This window comes from Brassica rapa, chromosome A06 (genome assembly GCF_000309985.2).
Source record: "Brassica rapa cultivar Chiifu-401-42 chromosome A06, CAAS_Brap_v3.01, whole genome shotgun sequence".
Lineage (NCBI taxonomy): Eukaryota > Viridiplantae > Streptophyta > Magnoliopsida > Brassicales > Brassicaceae > Brassica > Brassica rapa.
In genome coordinates this window covers 2545599-2571572 of record NC_024800.2, presented here as the reverse complement: position 1 = coordinate 2571572, position 25974 = coordinate 2545599, and the positions used below count along the sequence as shown (strand labels likewise).

The 25974-nt window shown below is 33.0% G+C and overlaps 5 protein-coding genes across 7 annotated transcripts; 1 reads left to right on the top strand and 4 right to left on the bottom strand.

Annotated features, from left to right (window-relative positions):
• Positions 1-41: 41 nt before the first annotated feature.
• On the bottom strand, positions 42-3932 carry LOC103871444 (AMSH-like ubiquitin thioesterase 1). Its single transcript, XM_009149694.3, has 14 exons — positions 3588-3932; positions 3145-3209; positions 2961-3036; positions 2683-2859; positions 2385-2479; positions 2168-2273; positions 2048-2094; positions 1577-1907; positions 1178-1267; positions 1015-1077; positions 858-932; positions 664-726; positions 522-574; positions 42-441 (listed from the first exon to the last, which is right to left on the bottom strand). Exons 1-14 carry the CDS (start codon positions 3699-3701, stop codon positions 267-269), a joined length of 1530 nt encoding a protein of 509 aa, XP_009147942.1. The 5' UTR covers positions 3702-3932; the 3' UTR covers positions 42-266.
• An 839-nt stretch (positions 3933-4771) lies between these two features.
• On the top strand, positions 4772-6696 carry LOC103871443 (box C/D snoRNA protein 1). Its single transcript, XM_009149693.3, has 5 exons — positions 4772-5424; positions 5493-5691; positions 5767-5835; positions 5928-6051; positions 6136-6696. Exons 1-5 carry the CDS (start codon positions 5235-5237, stop codon positions 6391-6393), a joined length of 840 nt encoding a protein of 279 aa, XP_009147941.1. The 5' UTR covers positions 4772-5234; the 3' UTR covers positions 6394-6696.
• Positions 6697-7092: 396 nt separating this feature from the next.
• LOC103871442 (SKP1-like protein 1A) lies at positions 7093-9994 on the bottom strand. The gene has a single exon (XM_033272940.1). The coding sequence runs from the start codon at positions 8185-8187 to the stop codon at positions 7717-7719; it is 471 nt and encodes a 156-aa protein (XP_033128831.1). The 5' UTR covers positions 8188-9994; the 3' UTR covers positions 7093-7716.
• A 237-nt stretch (positions 9995-10231) lies between these two features.
• On the bottom strand, positions 10232-11467 carry LOC103871441 (SKP1-like protein 13). The gene has a single exon (XM_009149691.2). It carries the CDS (start codon positions 10874-10876, stop codon positions 10394-10396), a length of 483 nt encoding a protein of 160 aa, XP_009147939.1. The 5' UTR covers positions 10877-11467; the 3' UTR covers positions 10232-10393.
• Positions 11468-12513: 1046 nt separating this feature from the next.
• Positions 12514-22453, bottom strand: LOC103871440 (uncharacterized WD repeat-containing protein C3H5.08c). 3 transcript variants are annotated; one of them, XM_009149690.3, is made up of 7 exons: positions 15203-22453; positions 15005-15099; positions 13978-14836; positions 13805-13895; positions 13556-13713; positions 13188-13398; positions 12514-13107 (listed from the first exon to the last, which is right to left on the bottom strand). In XM_009149690.3, exons 3-7 carry the CDS (start codon positions 14728-14730, stop codon positions 12674-12676), a joined length of 1647 nt encoding a protein of 548 aa, XP_009147938.1. In that variant the 5' UTR covers positions 14731-14836; positions 15005-15099; positions 15203-22453; the 3' UTR covers positions 12514-12673. The 3 variants fall into 3 exon arrangements, with proteins under 3 accessions (XP_009147938.1, XP_033128830.1, XP_009147936.1); XM_033272939.1 differs by having other exon boundaries at positions 15005-21346; positions 21951-22453; XM_009149688.3 differs by having other exon boundaries at positions 15005-22453.
• Positions 22454-25974: the final 3521 nt, after the last annotated feature.

Below are 25974 nucleotides of genomic sequence, written 5' to 3'. Positions count from 1 at the left end.
ATTGAACATGACATGTTCCCCATTTGTACCAGAAGACGACATAAGTCACAAATATTTGTGATTTACATTGCATTTTCCCCATAAATATACAGATACATGCTTTTTAGATATATTGTGAGCTTGTTTAATAAGATACAATTACTTCAAATTTTTCTCGTTTTTTGAATTATTTTCACAAAATCACATGTAGATTGTACATAAGCTTACGTAGATCATATTAAAATGGTAAAAGGAAGATATACCATAGTCTCACAAGTCCAGTGATGCTATCTCAGATCGATGACATCGAACTTTAGATTTGGGTTCATGTAAACATCCGTACATGTATTGTAAATCGGTCCTCCGTCTGCCGGCGAACTGTGTGCGTGAAAGCCACGCTGGTCACAGTTTCTTATCACCGTCATCCCTCCCGGCGTTGTCAGCCGGAATATTCCATGTTTCCTAAGAAGACAGAACCAATTTATTATGGTTCTCGAATCATTTCATGTTCAAAGATAAAGAAAGGTTTTGGTCTTTATTACCTTGAAGAGTCTTGCGGGGCCATGACGATTGCCACAGCTTCCGGTAACATAATCTAAAAAAAACATTGTATAAGAGCATAAAGAGATGAACCCTTTGTTGAGATCGTGTTATGCAAATTATTTTGAACGATTATTTCCGTACCTGGTATGAATAGTGCGTGTGTACATCGATAGATGACATGAAACAAGACTGTGTCGGATGCGTCTGAAGAATTAGAGACAGTGATCAACAAGTCAGTAGAGAAATATAAGACACCACTTGGCCAATGAAAACGATCTTCAAGCATAATCCACATGTAAAAACGGAGATAGAAAAACATGTAATATGTTACTCACATGAATCCATCCAAGTGGGAAAAGAGATTGCTTGTCCTGTACTTCAAATATCTCCTCCTCGTTTGTGGCCTGACACTGTAGAGATAACGAGATAAAAGTGTTTTAAGATTGGCATATCTTAACTTTAGCAGAAATACCAAAACGAAACTGAGCTTACCGAGTCAGATGTTGATTCCTGTTTTGGTATGATGAGAGCTGTAATATAGAACTTTCTGTTTTTCTGCAAGCATGTAATTCACAAATCATTATGAGCTGATCCATTTCAATATTGCATTTTTCAGATTTGAGAAACAGAAGGCCATTGGCATGTAACAACTCACTAGTGAACCAGCAAGAATACCACACGTCTCTAGATTCTTCTTGGTGTTTGACTTGGCAAGCCTCAAAAATGTATCCATCATTGTTGTAGCCTGCAAAAAACAAGGTTATTATCAAAAATACGAAGGCAAATGGATTAATGAACATAGAACCAGAGGCTGCTACCAAACTTTTTCTCAGTCTATTTTATCTTTCTGTAGATAATGTAACAATGCTTACGTGAGAAACAAAAAAAAAATGATATGTATGTATTGTCGAAGTCATATAGGACAAACGAGCAAGATAAATCATTCACAACAAATCACCAATGGATGCATTCTAAATTCACTTTTCTCCCTAATGTTTGTATGAGTTTTGACATCAGAATAACAACAAAGAGGGGAGAGCTATAGCAAACTTACAATATGGAGTTCAAGAGGAGACTCTGACCGTAGAGACTCATCAGGTAAGGGGTTATCCATCTTACATTCCGCTTCTATCGCTTCATGACATGAACCAGCAGCCAAGTCTTGAACTTCTGCTAGTACTGGAGGTGGTGAAGGTTGCCTGATGATATGGTTGTCATTAACACTTTCGGGTTCTTCGAAAGAAATCATGGATGAAAGCTCTTCCGTGTAGTTTTTCTGGATATTTTCAGTTGGAGTAGAAGTTGATTCCACAACTGGCCTCTCAGGTTCGTTGTTACTGCCGTTTGTTATCATTGGTTTGCTATCCACGAATTGTCGTTGGAAGCTGTTCCCCATAGAGAACATCAGTAGAGAAGGTGAACACATCAAGCAACGAGAGTGAAAAATGTAATATATCAAACCAAATCTCAGGATCTGCAGAATGAAAATGTACAATTTGCTTAAAAACCAGCTAGATGGTCAAACCTTGGGATTTCAACTGGTGCAAAATCTATATTGCTTGGATACTGAACCTGATAATAGAACAAAAGGAACCATCAGTTTAGTGTGAAGAAGTGCATAAAAAATAGCAATGATATATAATACCTTAATGTCAATCTTGGGAGGCTGCCACTGTGCACGGAGTCCACCTGGACCCAAGATAGAATGCTTAGAAAGGGTTTCCTCTGTTGGCCGCATCAAGTTAACTGACCTAGAAAATCGTGCATCAAATAAACAAAGTATGAGACAGGATCAGGAAACCAGTGTAAGAAATATAGCTTAAGATTGAGGACAGCTTCAAGAAGTAAAATTGAAGACATACATCTTTCGGAAACGCTCTTCAAGTGGTGCAGCGTTCAAGAGTTGCTGACCCCTGGAACCCATGTAGCCAAAATTATGTCCAGAAGGATTTAGTACCTATGCAGAACAAGAGCAACACAAAAAGGAGCAGGCAATGTTTATCTAATGCAGCTTAAAAATTTCGCATCATAACGTTATCTTTTACTAATTGAAACCAAAAGTTTCAGAAACAAACAAGAGTGGAAAATAATGCATATTTAGTAGAAATAATTGTATGCATGGCATATGTGACAACTACGAGTAGAGCAAATAAAGCACACCTTAGTATGATCATAGCTAGTTAACGATGGTTTTACAGCCGAAGACCAACGTGGAGTACCATTTGCGGGATGAGCATGCACACTATATCGAGGTAAAGGCTTAGGATTGAGTTCATCGATCCTTTGCTGTACAACTGGTTTCAACTTCTCCAGCTCGGTCAACACATCCAATAGTCTCTAGAATATACAAAAAAGAGCTCACATTTAACTACCGATTGACAGAAAAAAACATCAACATTGACAAGGAAGGCTCAGAAGGATATATATAAACACATTACCATTCTCAAATACTCTTTGTTGCTTTTAAGAGAAGTTCTGTAATCTCGATGGGAGGGTATAGTCTCGAGAGCCAAGCTAGTTACAAACAAAAATAATGTTAATTTCATTTTTAGTAGTAGGATCTTGTTCTGTATTCAACGAGTGTCAGCAGCCTTTTCATTCTCATGTATAGTTGTCACTCACCTCGAGAAACGTAGAAGCATGACATATAAATCAATTACATTCTTCTCAGCCCGGAATATGTTGGCCTACAAAAACGTTTATGCATATCATTACAAGCTTCAGAGAGAACAACAAATCTTAAACAAGGAATCACTCTAAGAGAGACCACAACCTAATAAAGATGAAGATAACCACAAATATGGAGAAATGGCCTAAGAACTAAATCTGGAATTCCACTAAGCTTCCGAACGTTAATTGCAGTTTTAACGGTTATAAAAACGTATAGATATATGGTATACGTAGAGATTTTTGTTAGGGTGGACGGTGGGCTGCACTTGGTATCATTCGAAGCCTAAGACTATAAAAGCATCGAGGTCAAGCGACCAAAGCTCAACGGTAACCAGATTTTAGAAATCAAAGAGAGCTCGATAAAGTAACCCTAAATCAAAACCAAAGTGGAGTACCTGTTTGAGGATATTATCTGCGATTCTGAAGTAAAATTTGAGAGAGATACGATTGTCTACGGTTATTCTCCGAGCACTAGTGGAGAGATCGATGATCTCGCAAGAGGACCCCATGGTTGCTCCCAGCAGAGAAGAAAAACAAAAGCAAACTTCCTTCCTCCGGTTCGCGTATAAATATATAGGAATTGAAGAGGATGACGGAGATCTGAGCCGATCAGCGACGGAAGCGTCACAGGGTGGTGGAAAACCGACGACGCGTTAATGGCGATTTGGCGAGAGGAACCGATGAGTTGAGTAATTTGACTTTCTTTTAGGGGGCAATATGTAAATTAGATTTTAGGTGGGTGGGTTTGAGATTGACAAAACAAAAGTCTATTTCGACCGTACTCAATACAATCAAAGTTAAAAAGTTCTTACGCCAGGGGTCCGACTGATTCAAATGCAGCGATTACGGATGGATGGTAGCAAAGACGTCAACGTCCGCAACACTGTCCTCCTCACCAGATTTTTTACTCGTCCTGAAAGTCTTCTTGAAACTCAGACATAACATTAAAACTTCTGTCATCTTCCTCCCGGAACAGGATGAATCGAAGGATCGAACCCTCGGCAGCCAGACCCATGACTGAATTCTATAAAAAAACTCTCCGACATCAGAACATATCTGGGAAAAACTAATACGCGCAGCAAGCAAAAATCTTTCACCAAAACCACACATGGGGAACAAATTAACAAAGCAAGGTAGGGTGTTCAATTTGAATATCGGTTCGGTTTATATACCGTCGGTTTTTGGTTTGTTTCGTTTTATACCAAAAAACCATAAATATATTTTATGAATTTCACTTTACATGACATCGGCTTTAATATAACATTAAAGTATTTCGGTTTTTAAATAATTTTTTTTTCATTTTTTTCTTTAACTATTTAGATAATTAGTAAACATATTAAGTTATTAATAACAGTTTTTATAGAATAAAAATAAGAAAAATTAGTAATCCATAATATTATTAAATAACTAAATATTAGCACACATATTTGTCAACAAAAAAGTAAAAAATGTTTTTTTGTTTAATTTGATAAAAGAACAAAATAAATTTTAACTTAAAACAAAATATTAAATTACTAAAAATTAACATTTTAAGTATGAAGATCACATCAATAAAATAAATTATGTATTTATTATTAATTGTATTATAAAATTTACATATAATTAGATTACTATATTTTAGTTGATCGGTTTATTCGGTTTGATCAGTTTATAAACAAAGTCATATCTATATATTCTGGTTTTTTTAAAATAATATTCATTCGGTATGTTTGATATTACCAGATCGAAACCAATTTCTCTATTTCAGTTTGATGTCAATTTTAGTTGGTTTAGTTTTATCGGATTAAACACTCCCTATTGCAAAGTTTTCCTTCATCGGAAAAGATACATAAGAAATAAACTGCTCAAATAATTAAAGTAAAAATTGGAAGGATTCAAGGACATCTAAATAACCTATAAATAACCCATAAACTTAAAATAAGATCTGAATAGCCCCCTAAATCTTGATTTAACTTTTAGAAGTCTGGGGTCAAAAACATAATTACATATTTTCCAAAAACCCTAACGCCTCTCCGAAACCTTGGCGAGGACCTCGAGGGACAATGGATAATAGTTCTGTCTGTGGGGAATGCAAGTTGAAACCATGGAAGTACAAGTGTCCGGGATGTTCGATCCGTTCCTGTGGGCTTCCTTGTGTGAAAGCTCACAAGCAGCGAACAGGTTGTACAGGCAAGAGGAAGGTCACAGACTTCGTTACTCTCTCACACTTCGACGATAATCTCCTTCTCTCTGGTACATAATTTCACATTAAAAGTTTGATACTTTTGATCTCCTGTAATACTTTCTTGTTCTATGATAAGACTATAGGATGCTGGAGGAGACAAAGAGAGTAGCAGAGTCTGCTAAGAGAATGAGAGATCAGATATGTAAAAATCCTTACTTTAAGGAATCTCAGCGTAGTAAACTTCGAGCTGCTGCGGCTAGGGGAAGTACTAATCTACTGTTTCTTTCTAGTGGAATGTTGAACCGGGAAAGGAACCAGACTCGTTATGATAACCGGTAAATTAATCATTATGACTCTCAATGTAATGATTTTGACCAATTTTAACCAATCTTTTTTTTTTTTTTTTTCAGGAGTAAGTGCATCTCTTGGACTATTGAGTGGCGGTTCCACTCTACAGATGTGGTTATTGTTGACCATGGGTTAGTTAGTTAGTTATCTTCTCTTTGACTTACAGTTTCGTGTTTTTTTTTTTTTTATGCTCGATTTAACGTTTGAAACAATTTATCACCAGAGTTGGTGAAGATACAAGTCTTTGCTCTGTGATAGAGAATCATCTTAAGCCAGGCCCTTGGATTCATAAGCTCAAGCCTTTTTGTGATGTGGATCTTTTTTCTCTCAAACTTTTTATCCAAAAGGTACTCACTATCCTCCTCCTCTTTATTGGTTCTCGAGTTGCATTCTTCTGCAACTTTATTTACTTTTCTTTCTTTTTGTTGAAGGGTGCAAAGGCTACTTTCAAGGAGCTGGACATCAAGGCTTCTTTGAGGAAACAACTTGCCAAAGTAGCTATTGTAGAGTACCCGGTGATCCATGTGTATCTACCTTCACAGAGCTATGACTTTGAAGTTATCAGAGACTTCTACCAATTAAACACTACCACACCTGATCCTAATGGTTCCTTATACTATAGCCACGGAGATACTACAGAAGGTAAAGTAACCTCACGAGAAGAGGAAATAGAAGAAGACGGCCGTTGAAACATTTTTGATCAGCAAAAGGATTATGTTCATGCCTAAGCTCCCATGTTCAAGCACATTGGCTATGGTTAGTATCATCAGAAGCTTTTTACTGAATGAGATAGGCCAGTCCATTTGGTTGCTGCTACGTTTTGGGTTTAGGCTTTGATCAACTACAATGTTTGTGTGTAGCGAGCTTGATTGTTACGTTCTCTAAGTTTTTGTTCAGCCTTACTTTATCAACATAAACAAATCTTTGATACATATAATCAAAGACCACATATTTGATCAACCAAACATGTTATTTCAGTTTTTTTTTTTTTTTGGAATGCATCAAGTGGGAACCAAATAGGAGCACAACAACAGAGTAGAAAAACGTACAATACCTAAGCTTTATCAAGTAGGGAATGCTAATTGAAACACCTCAATGATGCAGTTCAAATGAGAAGAGAAAATAACCAATATGATTCTCATGATCGGTTAAACTTTTCATAGAATCCAATCAAGAAGATTTGCATCAAATGAAACAAAAGGAGCAAACGTGAAGCAAAACTTTCTTCTTTCTCAACAAATTGATACCAAAATTTGAAATTAATCAGAATCCCCTAACCCGCTGTTGGAGAAAGTGAGGAATCCCCTCTAGTGAACAGGGGAACCCGGCCCGGGGTGGCTGAGTACATTTACTCGATTCAACACTTACAACGTTTGGTTCAGTTTTTGTTCTCGTCAGATTATGTTGTTCTTTATAATATTCATCAAGGTTTTTTTACTTTTTTTTTTTTGAATTAACCACATTATGTCCTATCAAGATCAATCGACTATTTTGTGGGTCCTAAAAAGTGCAACTTTAGACCAGGATTAACGGCAACTCTTATAGCTGTCTTTTAAAAAATAATTCAAAATAAACGGGTCCTACCATATTATTAAGAGCTGTCTCTTCTGCCTCTTTGTAAGAGTCAAGTTTAGTTTGGTTTTTGCATTGTGCGCGGGTCCCTCGATACATGGCGGTCTGCAATTAATTCGATTATTATTATTTTTATTTTATTTTTTTAAAACCAAAAAAACAACAACTAAAAACTTGTGCCTAAGAACTTTACCGTTGGATATGCTCTTAAATAATCTACTTGTGTTGTTGTCTTGTTTAAATATTTGGTATTTTCATTGAATATGCTAACGCCTTATAAAATTAACAAAAAGAAACGTTATAGAAAAGAGAAAAATAATTGCTCTTATTAATTTATTATCCAACGCAAAGAAAGCACACGAATGTGCGAGGAGGAACATAACCATGAATAAGGTGAGAAAGAGACTAAAAGTCATCCAAAGTGGACCATCGACACACGTTCACTCAAACGCCCATTGGTTTTCTTTGCGAATCTCTTTCTCTTCTTCGGGTGTGAAATCGTTCTCGATGTTTAACACAGTACGAATCTCCTCTGGAGTTTTACCTGTGATCATATCAGCCACTGTTTGGCAACCAAGATCAAGAAGATTTTTTATATTCAGAAAATTAGCAGCAAGAATAAGGTTAAAGAGCGTCGACTGGTCTGTCTTCATGAACTCGGCATCCCAAGCCTTGAGCTCCTCTTTGGCGGAAGAGGACGAGTCACCATCGGGGAGGACGACGTGTTTCTTGCAATACACGATCACTTTAGAGAGGATCTCGCCATTAATGTTGGGAATAGGGATTTCATTGTCGACGCAATCATCTTCAATCATGTTAGCTATGGTCTGCGACTGGAGAGCCACTGCTTCTTCAACCTCAAAGATGTGGCCATCCGAGCTCTTCAACACGATCTTCTTGGAGGTCGACATCGTTCGTTCTTTGTTTGAATGAAACTAGGACTTATGATATTTATTTAATGTGGTGACTGATACAATCTATCCATATAAATAGGATTTTGAGTCGGTGCTTAGTCGAAACAGGATTGGAGATTATGGAAATATACCAATTTTATGGTAGCCCTATCCGAAAAGCAGAAAAAGCAAATATGGAAATATATCAGTTACAAAAACAAAATATGGATATATATTAACGATGTAAATTCAACATGCTTAATAAAAGCAAATATGGAAATATATATATATTTTTTATCAATATATATATATATATATCTCCATTATTTTTTTTATAAATATACATGATTAAATACTTTTGATGTTATTGAACTAGTAAACCAAACAACTCATTTTATCCAAAAAATTAGTTAGAATATTCAAAATAAATAAATATATATATATATAATATAATTTACTGGTTCATTTTATTTATATATGATTAATTTATTATATACTTAACAAAGTTAACCATAATTTTTTTTATTAATTTTACTACTTTATTTTTTAATTTATTATTTTCAAAAAAATGAATATATATATATATATATATATATATATTTAAAATATATTTTATATCATTTTAGATTAGATAAATTTATTCATGTAACTAATTTGTTAACCAAGTCGCTTTTGGCCTAGTGGCAAAATGGCTCCAACTAGAGTTTTCGCTTTGGGTTCGAATAGCATTGGTCACCTAGCCGTGTCCTTAACGATGTGATTTTGCATACTCAGATGCAAGGTCTCGTGGGATTAGTCTTTGGGTCTAAAATTTTTTTGAGATTTCACAGTGGCACAATTATTAAAAAAGTAAATGATTTGGTAAATAAAAAAAAACTAAACTTAAAAATAAAATAATACATAGTAGTATAACCAAATTTATGAATGCCACTGGTTTTACTAAATTATTATAATTAAACATACAATTATAAAATTGTGGTTTTTGTACCTATATTATTAAAATGGGGTATGATTTCTCATATTTATTTTATTTTAAATGTACTTATAATAACTTAAAAATTGAATTAAATATTAAATAATTTAACATACATATAGATAGTATGACTTTCGCTCACCAAATTTATATTTAGTTTTTTTTTACCTAAAAATTGTAATTGAAAATATTACGGATGGTTTTTAACTTTTAAGGTACTCATTGGGATTCTGTTTGAGTCTATTTTACTTTCATATTTTTGGGGTTAGAGATTTAAATCTCATTCGGATATTTATCAGTTTCGCTTCAGGCTCGGTTCAGATCCTTACAGGTTCCGTTCAGATACCCGTTGAAGTTATATAAACAATTTCAAAAATATACCTTAAATCCTCAAAATCCAAAAAAATAAAAAATTGTAAAGTATGGTTAAATACCTAAAATAAATATGAAATTATTTTGGTTTGGGTATTTAAGTAGATAGACAGCATGTATTTAACTTATTTTTGGTGTTTTGAGTAATTGTTGACTTTTCAGATTTATTTTTGGTTATATTGGATATTTTCAAGTATTATGTATTAAAATATTATGTATTAAAATAAATATATAATTGTCATTAAGTTATTTTTAGATATTTGAAATATTTTGGTTCGGATCGGATTCGATTTCGGTTCCTCAAATATCAAGATTTTGGATTCGTTTGGATATTCTGCCAGATTCAATACGGATTTGGCATAAATTTTTGGGTCTAGTTCAGTTTGAGTAAATTATGTTTGAAAACTTATCTATACTATTAAAAATGACTAATAGCTTCTTTTATATATTTTGTTACATATATTTAAGTTATGAAAAATTATATAAGCTATGTGCATTTATATTTTCTAAAATAAAATTATAAACCATAAGATGTTATAATAGTCCCTGCCCTAACAAATACCACTAAAATTCTAGACATCCGCTTTATATCCACCTTTAGATGTCATGCTTATATTGTTTTAATAATCTTCGTCAAGTTATTTATGTTTTACCCATCCACTAAGTTCAGGATTTACCTTTGTATGTTTTTTTTTATATATGTTGTTAAATATGATGGATATGTAAAAAATTTTAAATTTGTGACAAAAAAAAATGTAGAACTTTTAAGTTAATAGACATGAAGATTAAAACATTATTTTCTCGCAATTTATTAAATAGCAAAGAAGCATGACTGCGCTAGGACAAACATAAAATCATGAACAAAGTCATACAAAGTGATCACTCAAAAGCCCATTGGTTTTCAGCGCGAATCTGCGCTTCTTCTTCGGGTGTAAAGTCATTCTCGATGTTGAGTTGAGCTCGAATCTCTTCTGGAGATTTACCTTTAATCATATCAGCGACTGCTTGGCAAGTGAGATCAAGAAGATCTTTGATGTTTAAAAAATTAGCAGCCATAATCAGGTGAAAGAGTGTCGACTGATCGATATTACTCAAAAACTCAGCGTCCCAATTTTTCAGCTCCTCTTCCAAAGATGAAGACGAATTACCATCACCATCAGGGACAACAGTGACGTGTTTCTTGCAGTACTCGATTACTTTGGCGAGGATCACGCCGGTGATATTGGCGAGAGGGATTCCGCCATCGATGCAGTCATCTTCAACCATGTGAGCTATGGTTTGGGACTGGAGAGCCACTGCTTCTTCAACCTCAAAGGTCTCACCATCGGAGCTTTTCAACACAATATGTCTGGACGCCGACATCTTTAGTTCTTTGTGGAGATTATTGATGAACGTTAGCAATTAGGATTTAGGATATTTAATATGGTGAAATGATAGTATGATCTCTATTTATAAGATTTTTATCCTTAAAGGTCATTAAATGTTTAGGAAATGTATTTTATGTTAACCAAACAAATAGAAAAAAATCTGTATTTTTTTAATATTGCAATTAAAGTCTTAAAATCTTATTTTCAACAACATTTGTAATTTACCCAAGATGCAGTATCCACGCGTCAGCTTTTATAATTTCTAGACCATTATATATATAAATAATATCTCTTATATATTAATACAGAATCATTTAAGAAGTTGTAATCTTAACTTTGTATTAATTAATTTTTTTTTACTTAGATGTCAATTAATTAAGATATGCTCACGTGGCAGCATAATAATCAATAAAAAATTAGTAATAATAAGAAGAGTATATGATAAACTTAATACTCGGCGATTTCATTAACTTAATACTCCGCGATTTCATTAACTTAATACTCTTCGACCTCAAGGCTATTAACTTAATATTCTTAAACCTCAAGGCTATTAACTTAATACTCTTTGTAAATATGGAAAAATTATATTTTATGCAAAAACTTTGTCATCAAAGCAAGAATTGATAATATTTTTTGGAGAGTTAAAGAAAATTATAATAAATGCAAATCGTATTAGTTAATAATAATTAAAGATGACTTTAATCTATATAGCTAATCCTTGGTAACAAAGTTTTTTGCATCAAATATAATTTTATGTAGACAACGTTAATCTATATAACTAATTCACATGGACAGTTGTATTATAAGCCTAACCCAATTTACAATTATTGTATATGGTCTATGGTCCATAAAGAACCAGAGTTACAATTATTTTCTAAATTATAAGACTAACCCAATTTATATAGACTATATGTAAATTTTAAATTGGGTTAGGTTTATAATACAACTGTCCATGTGAATTAGTTAAATATTTTCATTTTTTCACCATATGTATTATTGTTTAATTCTAAATAAAAATAAAAATTTTAAGCTCAAACCGATAAATCCATCATAAATTTAAGATAGGTTTTTGTCTACAATTACAATTACGAATGGTTCCGGCCCAATGTATAAAATGATTATATACAGTAAACATAATTGTGTACATAAAACAAATCCGATCAGATATAAATATTTAATTTGCCAATACTATGAGTTTTTAATTCTAATTATAAAAACTCATCCTACGGCGCAGGTTTTAGATCATTATATAAAAAAAACATAATTGTATACATAAAACAAATTTGATTAGATATAAGTATTTAATTTATCAATACTATATGTTTTTAATTTTAATTATATAAACTCATCATGCGTCTCATCCTAGTTTAGAACTAAAACATAAATACTGTAAAATCAAGTATTTTCTTATATATAAAATATACATCAAAATATAAAATCTAAATAAGAAATTATGTAAATTAATAAATTATCAAAATTCCAAATTATTAATTTATAGAGATTTTACTGTATTGACACTTTAAAAAATAATAAATAAAAGTAATAATTTGTTTAATCTTTTCTAATTGTTTCAGTTTGATGAGAAAATTGATTTTTTATATAGAAATTTATATAATATTTAGATTTAATCAGAATTAAAAACGAAATAAATATTTACTTTTAAATATTTTTACATTAAAATCTTATTTTTAACAGTTGTTTTACGTTGCCCACAATGGTATCCACATGTCAGCTTTACTAATTTCTAAATCATTTTTATGTTTTCGAAATTACAATCGAAACCTCTACATTTCTACAATTTATGTGGCAGTCCATAATTATGGAATGTCCTAATCACCCCATCTAAACTCGCCGTAACAATCACAAGTCTCCACGCGCCGCCTACGGAGGACGAGGACGTAAGCTTCTCCTCAGGCCACGTGGCGGTCACACGAGAGGAGCGAGACAATCTCCCGGAGTTCTGAATCTGTCTCAACGCTCTCCGAGATTCGTCCTCTTCTCCGGCCACGACCGACACTTCCTTTCCCGTCGGAGACCAAGCCGCCGCGACGGAAACGCCCGGCGAGTTAAAATACTCGAAAGAGCGCGACGTCGTCGCTTGTTTCTTCGCCGGAAAGCCATCGTTATCCCAGAGGAAGACACCGTGGCCTCGTCGCACTGATAAAATATGTTTCCCGGCGGAAGAAACAAACGACGCCGACGATTGTTTCCCAAACTTCGCCGAAGCTGAAGAGAAGTTTTCAGACATCAAAACACAAACTCGAAAAAACTGTAAGAAACTCAAAAAGATTCGGTTTCAAACTTACCTTTGAACTTGTGAAGGATCTGTGATCTATCAAAGATCCGGAGCTTCGAGTCGTCTGAAGATACCATAACTTTCTCGGAGCTTCCAGGACAAAACTCCACGGCGGTGATGCTGTTTCGCCCCCTGATATGAATCTGCTCCTCCGTTAACACTTCGTCACCTGAGATTCGATAGAACCTGCAATCTCCGGTGATGCAACCAACGACGAATCCCTGAATACATAAACAGAGCAAAGTTGCAAACTTTAGAATCTCAAAAACAGAGCAAAGCTGTTGAAACAGAGCAAAGCAGCGATTTTTAAAACAGAGTAAAGCTGCGAATTTTAAAACAGAGCAAAGCGTGTGAAGAGAGACTTGAAATGAAAATTACATTGCCGTTGTGTTGGTAACAGATTGCAGAAATGGAGTCACGAGCATCGGTCCAAGCGACGACTCTCTGTTCAGATAAGCCCCAGATTCGAGCTTTGCCATCTATGGAACCGCTTATGAAGTTGTTCTTGTTCACAGGGTTGAACTGAACACACGTCACTGTATTACACAAAAACGAAAGAACAGTGAGTCACTTTTTTTTTTACCAAATCTGTTTCTTTTTTAACTGAGGTAAGAGTTTAAAAGTTACCGTAGTTGTTATGATGAAAGACATGAAGACACTCATCACAACCAACTCTCCATAACCGAACTGTCTTGTCTTTAGAAGCTGAAAGAAGTAACTGCAAAAAAAAACAAAGATTCTCATAAGAAAACTAATCAATAAATAAAATAAAATAAAATAAAATAAAAGACTAAACTCACATTTGAGTCTGACCATGCCAAGTCCAAGACATCACCGGTATGACCATAGAGTTCTTGAAACGGTGTTTCCTCAAGATAAAAAGCTTTGTTAGGGAACATAACCAACGCTTCTTGTTCCCTCATTAGCTCCTGTCCGACGAAAGAAGCTGATAACGTGATTCTCCATATCTTCACAACTCCATCTTCCCCTCCCGTTGCTAAGAACTTACCGTCAGGACTAAACTTCAACGCCCAAATCTTCCCTTTGTGTCCATTAATCTCTTGCACCTTGTACGCTGCGGATAACTCCACATGACTCTTCTTGTTAGTCTTCACTTTCACTTTGCTCATCATCACTTCTTCCTTGGGCTTGTATTCACGCTCTCCCACGAAGCACTCGAATAACCATTTATTTGCAGTCATCTTTTTTCTCAAACTCGGAGATGGACTTGAACAAGCATTAGACATTGAGGTTTGTTCTGATTCATTCTCTTCCTCATCAGACATTGAATTGGTTGATCCGTAGTTCTCTTCCCTAACGCAACACTCACCACACGATGACTCTGAGGAGCTAGTAGTAACCTCGTCGCTGTCATCATTTATCCTCTCCTTCTCCTCCTCAAGTAGACCCATTTTCTTGAGGAACCGTTGACGACGTTCCTCAACACTAACCGGCTCACACGACCAAACTTGAAACTCTTCTTCCTCTACTTGTCCAACGGACAAAACATCAGATGAATCAAAGAACTCATCATCAACTTCTACACTCTTCATCTCAATCACAACAAATAACTGAAAAGCTTGTTTCTTTTTTCTTTATAGAACCTCTTCTTGTAGCTTCCACACGGTTCACGGACCGTGAATCCCTCAATGTTCCAACCTAAACCAAAGAGTGAAAACCGTTAACAAACGACTCCATTCTCTGAACTTACATAACTACGAGGACTTGACAATTTCTTAAACTAATCGATTAAACAAAAAGACGGTTCCTGAAACTCAGGAAGTGAATTAGAATAATCAAAATCCAAAGGTGAAAGTGTGTGTGTACCTTTGACTCCGTAAGAAGCAATGACGCAACAAAACAAGAAGTCAAACGATGTTTTTAGCCGACGAGGAACTGGGTCGGGTTTTGAGTTTTGGTATCTTCAAGATCCAGCAAGAGAATAAAGTTTGTTATTTTTTTTTAAGTGTCTCCGTGTGAGATATAATAATATAAAGGGAAGATTGAAATGGACAGAACATTCACGTTATGTCTGTGACTGGGTCTGGCTGGGTTCATCAATGGCGGCCCAATCAGAGGCTTGGCGGCGAAGTGGCCGCGAGAAAGGAGACAGGAGACAATTAAAACCTCTTTCCCTCCCTACCCGACCAATCTCTCAGACTCTTTTACTGTTGTGTTCTGGTTTCGAGTTATGTCTCTGCACACAAACGGCGATAATAAAGTGTTAACCTTTTGGATCAGATTCGTGTTTGGTGTGCAGAACAGACGAGAAGAGCCGATTGTCGACAAATCCCAGAGTTAAAAGAGCATCAAAGTTTCTTACTTTTAATTATATTAATACATTATTTTAATATTTTTTTAGTTTTTTTTGTGAACTAATAATAAATTTTAGTTATTTTTTTAGATTTTAACTAAAAGAACTTAAGCCATTTTATAATAAAAACATGTCATAATAGTTTTTAACCAATATTATTTTTATGTCATAATTATGTTAAAGTTTTAAATAATTCAAAATTATGAAAACTCGTGTAGTTTAGAATTTTTTAATTCACTGTAGTTTTCGGAATATATTTTTGAGTGGGATATAATATTTGCCTTGCTTTTTTTTTTAACAGCAAAAAAAAAAAAATCTTTGTAAACGTATAATCTTTGAGTGGGATATTTGCCTTGTTTTATTTTTAATATTTCAATTAAAAAATTATGCAATGGTGAGTAATATATATATATATATATATATAAATCTTTGTAAACGTATATTTGTCTACCCTAGATTTTTTAACATTTATGATCCTATAAGAAAAGTAAAAGACAGTGCATTGGCTCTGTTTTGAGTATTATTATTACACTATATGGAAGACATTTCATTTTCTTGGAAGATTCGTACCATTATTTCTCCTGACATCGGTTTGTCCTCTTGCAAACAAAGAAATAAAGATGTTTTGTTTTTATCTTTTTTTTTTTTGGAAATTTGTTTTTCTCTTTTTCTCTTATGTAACTAATACACTTTTATTTATTTTCTTTGTGAGTTATATATATATATAAAGAAGTTGATGACCCATCATCATCTACATATATATCATATTATCTTCATAATTTTCTAACTTGAATATCAAATAAGATTGATATTAAGGTTGTTTATCATTTTTGATATTATATAAAAATTGGATGGAATATGAATTACAAACAAAAGTTATATATTTGATATATATATATAGAGTATAAAATAAACTTATGATTTCATAATTTATATAATTAAATTCTATTATTTTATATACTTATCTTTTTCCGACAAGTAACTTTAAGTAAAATAGTGAAATGAACTATTAGCATCTCCAATGGTAAACTTTATTTTTTTCTTCAAAACATGAAGATTTTCAAAAAATGAAGAAGCATGTTTTTCAATAGTTTACTTTATTTTTTCTTCAAAAAGGAATATTTTAAGTATATTATTTTTTTGTTTTATCATTATTTATCAAAAGCATCTTTTACTTTTGCTAATTTACTAATTTTACCCAAATATTTTATTTTAATAATATTTCACCACAATTGCTAATTAATATTAAATAAATATTATCATACAATATAATTAGTACACATCTCCAATGGTATCGCTTGTTATTAATACCTTGGAAGAAGGAAATAAAAAACTATTAGAGAAATAAGAAAAAACAAGCGCACAAAGATAGCAACATTTGAAGATTCAAAACAAGAATTATGCTTTGAAAAAGTTTAAAGAAGAGACAAAATTTTATTTCGTGATTTGAACTCCATATAAAGTCCTAATGTTCGTGCATACATTCAATCTGAGCAAATTCGAATTTTAATAGAAATGAGTGAACAACAACAAGCTCAACAGCCTTCTCAATCAGCCACTTCATTTGGACAATATTTTAACAATCTTAGTGAATCTAAAAATAATTTACCAGATTATTAAGTGTTAGTTTATGATGTGCTAAGTTTTTATTTATATATTTAAATTGATGTTTATCAAGTCTTTGAGTTTCTATATTATTTATGTAATTGTGTTTCATCTAAATATTAGTAAAAAAACATGTTTCTAGTATATTTAATATTTTAAATTGATTGAATAAAAATAATAATAAAAACTTTAAAAGTAAGTTGGTAATATTAACTTTTATAGTTTATTTAAGTAAAAACTAAGAATAAGTTAAAGTTGAGAAACCAATCTGTAGTTAAAAAATGTATCTTCAAAAATGAAGAAGTGAATAGTATTTTTCACATTTTCTAAGAACATCTCCAATAGTGATTCATTTTTTACTATTCAATTCTTCAAAAAATAAAGAAAAAAAAAATGAAGCACTAATGGAGCAAAAAATGAAGCAAAAATTAAAAAAATGAATGAAAATGCTCTTAGAAAATGTACACGTGTGGATAAATCGTTTTGATTTTCGTGTTACAGGACGAGGAGAAAATTAATCAGGGAGATCTTTGGACGGAATCATTATATATTCTGAGACCATCAAGATTGCTACATTTTGGGCATTATCTGATACGATGATCGCATGATGTAACAAGGACTGGAAAGTTTTGAATTTAAAATTCTGAAAGAATCGAGTTGTTGGTTTACTGGTTCCAAAATATGACAACAATGATCATGATGAAAATAGTAAGAAATGATATTGAACCTAGAAGCTTGGTCGCGTTGGGATTACGGAGTCAATAGATAAGAAGCAGAGGTACATTGTAGTTCTTCTTCTTCTTTTTTTGCTTAAATACATTGTAGTTCTTTCAAGTTTCAACAAGCAATGAATTAACATTACATTCATCAATTGCTTATGTACTTATAATATATAATGTGGTTTTCATTCTTAATTTGTACACTTTTCTATGTAAAGGCAAAATACATGCGTTTGGTTTCATACCTATATATCTTTTTTTCATGTATATAGAAAAAACACAAGAATATACAAGACTATATATTATGTAGATCTAAAGGAAAATATTGAAAAATAATATGATATATAGGTAAGAACACGAACCAGCAATCTTGACTGTAGTTTGGACTAAAACTGAACTTGTTCACCAACAATGGCGGAATGTATTTAGCAAAAAAAATGGCGGAAAGAGAGAGGGAGAGAGAGATGATTAATGTTATAAAACATTAGTCGTCGAAGATACGTGCTTATATAGTTATTATGTTTAAATGTCTGAACAGTACATGATATTCGTTGATGTATAGTTAAAAATTTGATTAGATTTTAAAAGCATTGAGAAATGTTTATAGAGGAAAGAAAGATAAAAACAATTGAAAACTTTATTATGACAACTATTTCTTCCCCAGCTAGTAGGAACGCACATTCTTCTATATCTTGTGTAGGCATACACAAAAATTTTATAGGTACAAATACAATACATTTACATTTGACTAAATGGTTCATTGGAATTTGGATGAAAACTACAAGAACACCATCATTTTCAAGTGAATCTCTTAATACTAAATTGTTTCGATATTTAATTTTCAAAGTAGAAACATAAATCGATTAAATGTTATTAATAATTATTTTAAATTGTAAGAAATCTATATTAAAGTTTTCAGATGTGAAATTTTATTAGTGTAAAATTTTAAATTCTGAAATAACTTTTAACAAAAAGTATTAATATATATACCTTGATTAAGAAACTACTAATTCGAACATATATTCTAAATACAAATGAAAAATGAAAAATGAAAAAATTTACAAGTAACATAATGCGGCCACTAGCTACCTTTATTTTGTGATTCGGGAACCATTAGATGATACTGTTCAAATCTGAAGAGATTTGATTGGTAGCACGTAATTTGGTGGCCAATTAATTGTTTAATTGCCCAGAAATCTGCATTTTGTTTTGTTATACGGTACCAAACCTAACTCGTATCTTCGTCATGAGAATGATTCATGCAAATAATTGAACCATGAAGTTAATAATTATAACCAGTGATTATGAATAAAGGTGATTATTAGTTTATTACAGGCTAATGGTGGATACATCTTGAACGTGGAATGTTTCGAGTTGGTGTACCTTTTCTAATGGAACCCTATCTTTTTAGTTTTATTATTTAAATTTTCGAAAAGGAGAGTGTTGTGAAAGTTTTCAGAATGAATAAGTTATAAAGATCTTGTTCTTTTAATTATTTGTCAAATTTTAAACGTTTGATGCAATAGCGTAGTTGATTATTACCAAGAAAGACTCGGTTGTTTTTCACAAAATATTTTGTTGAAGAGTTTTTTTTTTCTTTTGGGCCGGGGTCAAAGGAGCTTTATTTTCCTTCTAAACGGAACTTACAAAAATATAAATGTTGTTTTTTTTTTTGAAACTAAATATAAATGTTGTTTTGTGGTTGAGTTTGAATTTGTTATGGAGTTGAGTTCAATACTTTTCTATATAGGTGGATGAGTTCGAAATATTATTGAAATTAGTATTTTATATTCAGTGATGACCAGTACTCGTGATGACCAATATGTATAGCTGGAATAGGTTATTTTATCGATATAGTAAACAAGAGTTGTTCCTAAAAAAACTTCGGTTTCTTCGTTCCACGAAGCCTAATAGGCTAATTAATACTATCTTGACGCTCAAAAAGGTGCTACGACTAATTGTACCATGCAAGCTAACTACAATATTATGCTAATTAACTAAGAGAAAAACTACTAATGGCTACTGTCTCGAGTCCCATGCAATTGCTGGGTTCTGCTGACTTATTCCTTGGACGGGTCAATTTTAATAGACATATTATATAGTTATATACCATGACAATATACCATAAAACAACTTTTTGACGAAAACATAATAACGAAATTACGCAGATTAATTCTACAGAGTATAACTTAGGTGACTTTTGTAGTAGTATTCTTTTATACCATGACTATCATCGAGTTTGCGATTGGGTCCAAGCTTACAAAATGTCATTTGATAAAAACAGCGAACATACAAAATTTCGGATATATACGACACATATCTCTTACTGGCCAAATATTTTTTATTTCCATGAACATCCTTACTGGCCAAATTGTTTACTCGTGGATTTAGTTGTAGTTAATGATTAATACGTGATTAAAGATTGAGATACGGGTATCAATATCTTGTTAGTTGAAAAGTTAATTGATAAGATATTAAGATTTGGGTAATTAAGTAGAGTTTATGATAAGATTCTGCATGTGATCAATCCTTAGGTTGGGCTAATAATTCATTACTTTTTTGGGGTCAGGGTTGTATCTTTGTCATAGTATTTACATAATTATTATTTTTTGTTTGACAAGATTTCGTATATTATAATATTATTCTGCAGCTAAAAGCCTAAAAATAATATTCATCTAAAAATATAAATATACGTTGTATTAATTTAGATTACAAGAGGTATGTTAGTTTTGGAATTGTTTTTGCATGGACTGTACTACGACCCGCGCGCACATGGTTAGAAAGGATAAGATCGACCAAACCGGATGCCACATGATTAGTCATGCAGCACGGCAGATGAAAATTCCTAGTTCAGGTCCGAGAAAGAATTCCACCTATTATTCGAGTCAATTTAAGGGGAGGAGACGCACAAGTTTCATCTATAAATAAAAGGAATAAGCCTCAATGCCTCATAAGGAACATATCACATTTACTGGTTTGGATAACGTAATCTTTTTGGTTCAGCTATTAGATTATATGACCATATTCTATCTTAACTCGGTCTTGAGCCCAACAGTGTGCAGTAAAATATGTAGTATTATGGTGTCAATCCACTGAAAATTGCGGAATCTACACTTAAATTTTTAAAACTTGAGTTAAATAGATCAAAGCAAAGATTTGTGAGCCTTTTTGATGCAAGAAAAGTAAATAACTATAAGAACGCGACTCTTAGTGCAGTAAAAAAGGTGAAGCGATGAAAGACTTGTAAAGTCCATAACTTGGCTGTTTAGCTTAGTTGATTTGTTCACATCCTTCTAGCTTCCCATGTTTTTATTCTTTTTTACCATGGAAGCTTGTAACCTTAGGTGTTCATTTTGCAACCACCTAACATTTCATTTATATGATATTAACGTTTTTAGCAAAAAATACCATAAACATGCTTAAATGATACTCAAGGTTCATTGAATAGGTTCTTAAATTCAAAATACGTTTATATGACATTTTAATTCTCGTGGTTCCAATCACTATACTTAACAACTCAATAAATTCAAACTTTCATTGGGTAGCTATTCGAGACAGACTTCAAACAGCTGATAAAATGCAACATTGGAACGTCGCAATCAACACAATTTGTGTTTTGTGCAATGAAGAGCATGAATCTTGTTGCCATTTTTTCTTTGATTGTCAATACTCGAGACATATATGGAGAAGGCTGATTGGAGGTCTCTTGCTCGACGATTTCACCACAGACTGGAATGCGCTCAAACTGCTCATGTCCAACCCGAGACTCACCCCAACAAAGACTTTTATCTTTCGGTATGCTCTACAAGCGACAATGCACACAATCTGGAGAGAACGCAATGCTAGAAGGCATGGAGAACATCCACAAGATACTAGCTGCTTGATCAGGTTTGTGGACAAGACAATGAGACTCATGTTGCTTTCAGTGAAAAAAAAGGGCCAGAAGTATCTTGATGAAGGATTGAGCACTTGTTTTTGGATACAAGAAACAAATGGAGGAGCTGGATAAATTCTTTTATTTATAGTATTCTTGTTGATTCTTTAAATACAAAGAAAAACTGATGGACTTGATGTAAATAAGTTTTTTTGGTTTGAATAAATTTTACATTCATTCAAAAAAAATAATAATTCAAACTTTCAATTGTTATTACGAAATGTATATGTATATCCATGAGGTCGATTAAGTTAAAATGGTTTACTATACTCTTCAACTCAACTTTCGTTGGTTACAAATACAATGCATAACTTACCAAATTTTGGTTCATATATTAAGATGTAGCATTTGTCGTTGTTCTCAAACAAAAAATAAAGGTGAATAACTTAAACCTATTACGGTCAATTATATATAAGAATGACATATTATGCATGCATTGAAAATTTCACAACCTAACAATAAACCTACTATAAGACATGGTTAAATAAAAAGTGGAACGAATCAAAGTAGAATCCATAAGTTTATGAAAAAGAGAAGGGATAAAATACCAGACTAAATCCTTGAACAAAGGGAATAAACTCTCGAATCTCTAGTAATAAAAAGCAATTTTAACGTAAACCTTGCCGGTTTAAAAATCAGAACCTGTGTCAAGCAAGGAAGTGCGTCTTGTCCGTGGCTATGGCGGCTGTCTCTGAAGCTCTAGCGATCAAGTCTGCCCTGTTGGAGAAAGTCTCTTTGTGGGGGGGGGGGGGGGGGGGGGGGGGGGGTTTAACAATCTTGAGGCCATGATCAACTCTAAAGACTCAGGGGCCGTTTGTTTCACCATTTGTCATTTCCATTCAAATGATTCATTTGTATGATCTATTCAAATGATCCATTCAGATTTTTGTGATTGTTTGTTTGTCCATCCACATAGCTCATCTAGATGAATCATCTAAATGGATCTTATGTTTGTTTTTTTATTTTTATTTCCATTCAAATGAGTTTAGCAAACAAATTACCAAAATACCCTTATGTTGATTTAATCATATGTTTGACATTAATTTTAACTATATTACATTTAATTATTTAATTTAATATATTTACATTAGAATTATTTCAAAATTAACGAGTTTTCTTTTTTGCGGTTTGAGCGGGAAAACAAGATTTTTCGGTTTTAGCGGAAAACAAGATTTTTCGGTTATGGCGGGAAAACGAGATTTTTCGGTTTTGGCGGGGAAATACAAATTTTCGGTTTTGGCGAGAAAACAGGTTTTTTGCGGTTTTGTCGGGAAACACGTTTTTGGCGAGAAAACACGTTTTTTGCGGTTTTGGAGGAAACCACGTTTTTGCGATTTTGGCGAAAAAACGCATTTTTGCGGTTTTGGCGGGAAAATGCGTTTTTGCAGTTTTGGCGGGAAAACGCGTTTTTGCGATTTTGGCAGGAAAACATGTTTTTGGCGGGAAAACGTATTTTTACGATTTTGGCGGGAAAACATGCTTTTGATGTTTTGGCGGGAAAATGCGGTTTTGCGGTTTTGGCGGGAAAACGCAGTTTTAGCGGGAAAGCACATTTTTGCGATTTTGGCGAGAAAACACGTTCGGGAAAACACGTTTTTGCGATTTTGGCGGAAAACGTGTTTTTGCGATTTTGTCGGGAAAACACGTTTTTGGCGGGAACACATTTTTACGGTTTCGCGGGAAAACAAGATTTTTCGGTTTTGGCGGGAAAATACAAATTTTCGGTTTTGGCGAGAAAACACGTTTTTTGGTTTTGGTGGGAAAACATGTTTTTTTGGTTTTGGCGGAAAAGTACGTTTTTGCAATTTTGGCGGAAAAGTACGTTTTTGCAATTTTGGCGGGAAAACACGTTTTGCGACTTTGGCGGTAAAACATGTTTTTTTGTGTTTTGGCGGAAAAATATATTTTGGGGGTGTTGGCGTGAAAACATTTTTTTTTTGTGATTTGTGCATGAAAACATGTTTTTCAATTTTTGCGGGAAAACACGTTTTTGCAATTTTGACGGAAAAATATTTTTGTGCAATTTTAGCGGGAAAATGCGTTTTGGGGTTTTGGCGTAAAAAATAGTTTTTATCACGGGAAAAAGTGTTTGTAGTTTTGTCAGTTTTCGTTTGTGACAAAAATGATTTTATTTTTAGGTTTGTAATTTGTGAATTACATTAGGGCATAATAGACTTTATACTATTTTGAATGAACCATATCCATTCAAATGATCCAAATTGGTTCAGCTGAATGGACTTTAAAATTAAGCCTAAATTTCCAAAAGTCATCTTAGTGCCTAAACAAACAAAACTCTCATCTTCATCCAGATGATCCATCCAAATGGAGAAACAAACAGGCCCTCAATGGTGGAAATTCAAGGAATTCTCCGTGGCATCCGCACGTTGAGCCACTCCTTCCATTATATCTCTTTTTCTTGTATTTCTCGTTTAGAAAATGTTGCAGCAGACAGCCAGCCTCGCGAAGACTTCTCTGGTTTGTCTATGTAATTCCTCCGTCATAGAGTAAACTCAGTTATCTAATCAAGTAAGGTTTGCCCCAAAAAAACTTAAACCTTACGTGGGCATGTGTCAGCTTAATTTAGGTTTAAGGGCAGAAAATAAAATCTTCCTAAAATTGATGCATCCCTCTGCCAGAGGATGGGTTGTGCATAGGTTATGGGTCTATGGTCGAGGATTGGTCGATATTGGTGGCTCCAAGGTTCGAGCTTCACTTCTCCGCAGACTTCTCTTTAATTTCAAACATATATTTCTTCACTAAATAGGGGTCATCTTCTTAGAGTTCCAAATGACTTGATTACACTTGTTTCTGATATATAACTCAAGGAATTTATTTCAACCAAATATAGGACCCTACAAGGCTATATTTCCTGTACATTGGATATGTCTTGTTGATCAAAACACATTTTTCTGGTCTTCTGGACAATGATCCAATCTTTGAATTACTTGATAATATGTTTGGATTGTTTTGTTTAAAAAAAATGTTTGGATTGTTTTTAAATGTTTTTTTTGCTTTATGTACTGTGCAATCCTAAGCTCAATCCTCACAGTAGACTCTCAACCGCTTCAATACTTTGTTGTTAGAATCAGATTCATTTGAATGTAAGATGAGAGATAAACTATAAAGAAACGACACAAGATCTTGTTTACCCGGTGTTCACCTCCCTCCTCCAAATCGGAGAAGGAGCTATATATACTCACCGGGGCTGAGCATGAGCCAGCAATCCACCAGAGCAACTCAAACTTGAGCTCCTATCAGTATACAATGGTAACTCTCTCTCTTTCGCTCTTGAATAGGCATTGACGTTTGGGAGACCCATCGGTTTTAGTTCAGTTGATTCGGATTTTTATATTTTTGGTATTATGCTCATAAGTAACATTCGAGTTTTACTAATTATCGGTTCGGATTCGGTTTATTTTTTTTCGAGTTTGGTTCGGAGCGGATTGAAACCATTTTCTGAAATCGTCCAATTTTTTTTCTTTCTAAAACCTGAAAATTGACAAAAATTAAATTATATAAATTATTCAAAAATCTAATTAAAAGTTAGTTAAACCATCAAAAATATCTAAACATTATTCAAAATATAACAAATAAAACAAACTACAAAAATATTTAGAATAGTATAAAATATATAAATTACCTTAGCATATATAAAAACATTTATATATTTAACTAATTTTGAATATCTTCGGATCCTAGTTCGGATTCTGATTCTTTTCAGGTTATACCCAAACTCCAAAGTACTAAGCCCATAAGTCCTATTCATATATTTTTATATAATGGCTCGGATCCGGTTTCAAATTTTTTCTGTTCGGGTTTAGATAGGTACTTCGGCTTGGGGTAAATACACTCAGGCCTTCCTACCAAAGAAAAAAATGTACACTCAGGCCTACTCTTGAATATGTTACATCATCTTCTCACCATATTTTATTTCTTCTTATCTAGATAGATGAGTCACCAACGACTTATACTATAATAGAAACTCTATAAATTAATATTCAATAAATTAATAACCACGATAAATTAATAAATTTTTACGTCTAGTTCAAAATATAACGCAAATTGATAAATTAATAAAATAATATTATTTTTAGAAAATACTATGTAAATATATAGTGTCATTAAAATCATAAATTAATAATTTATATTTATAAGGTTTATATAAGTACAAACAAAATATTTTATTAGTTGTTTTGTATTCACAGTGAAATTCATCTCTATTTTT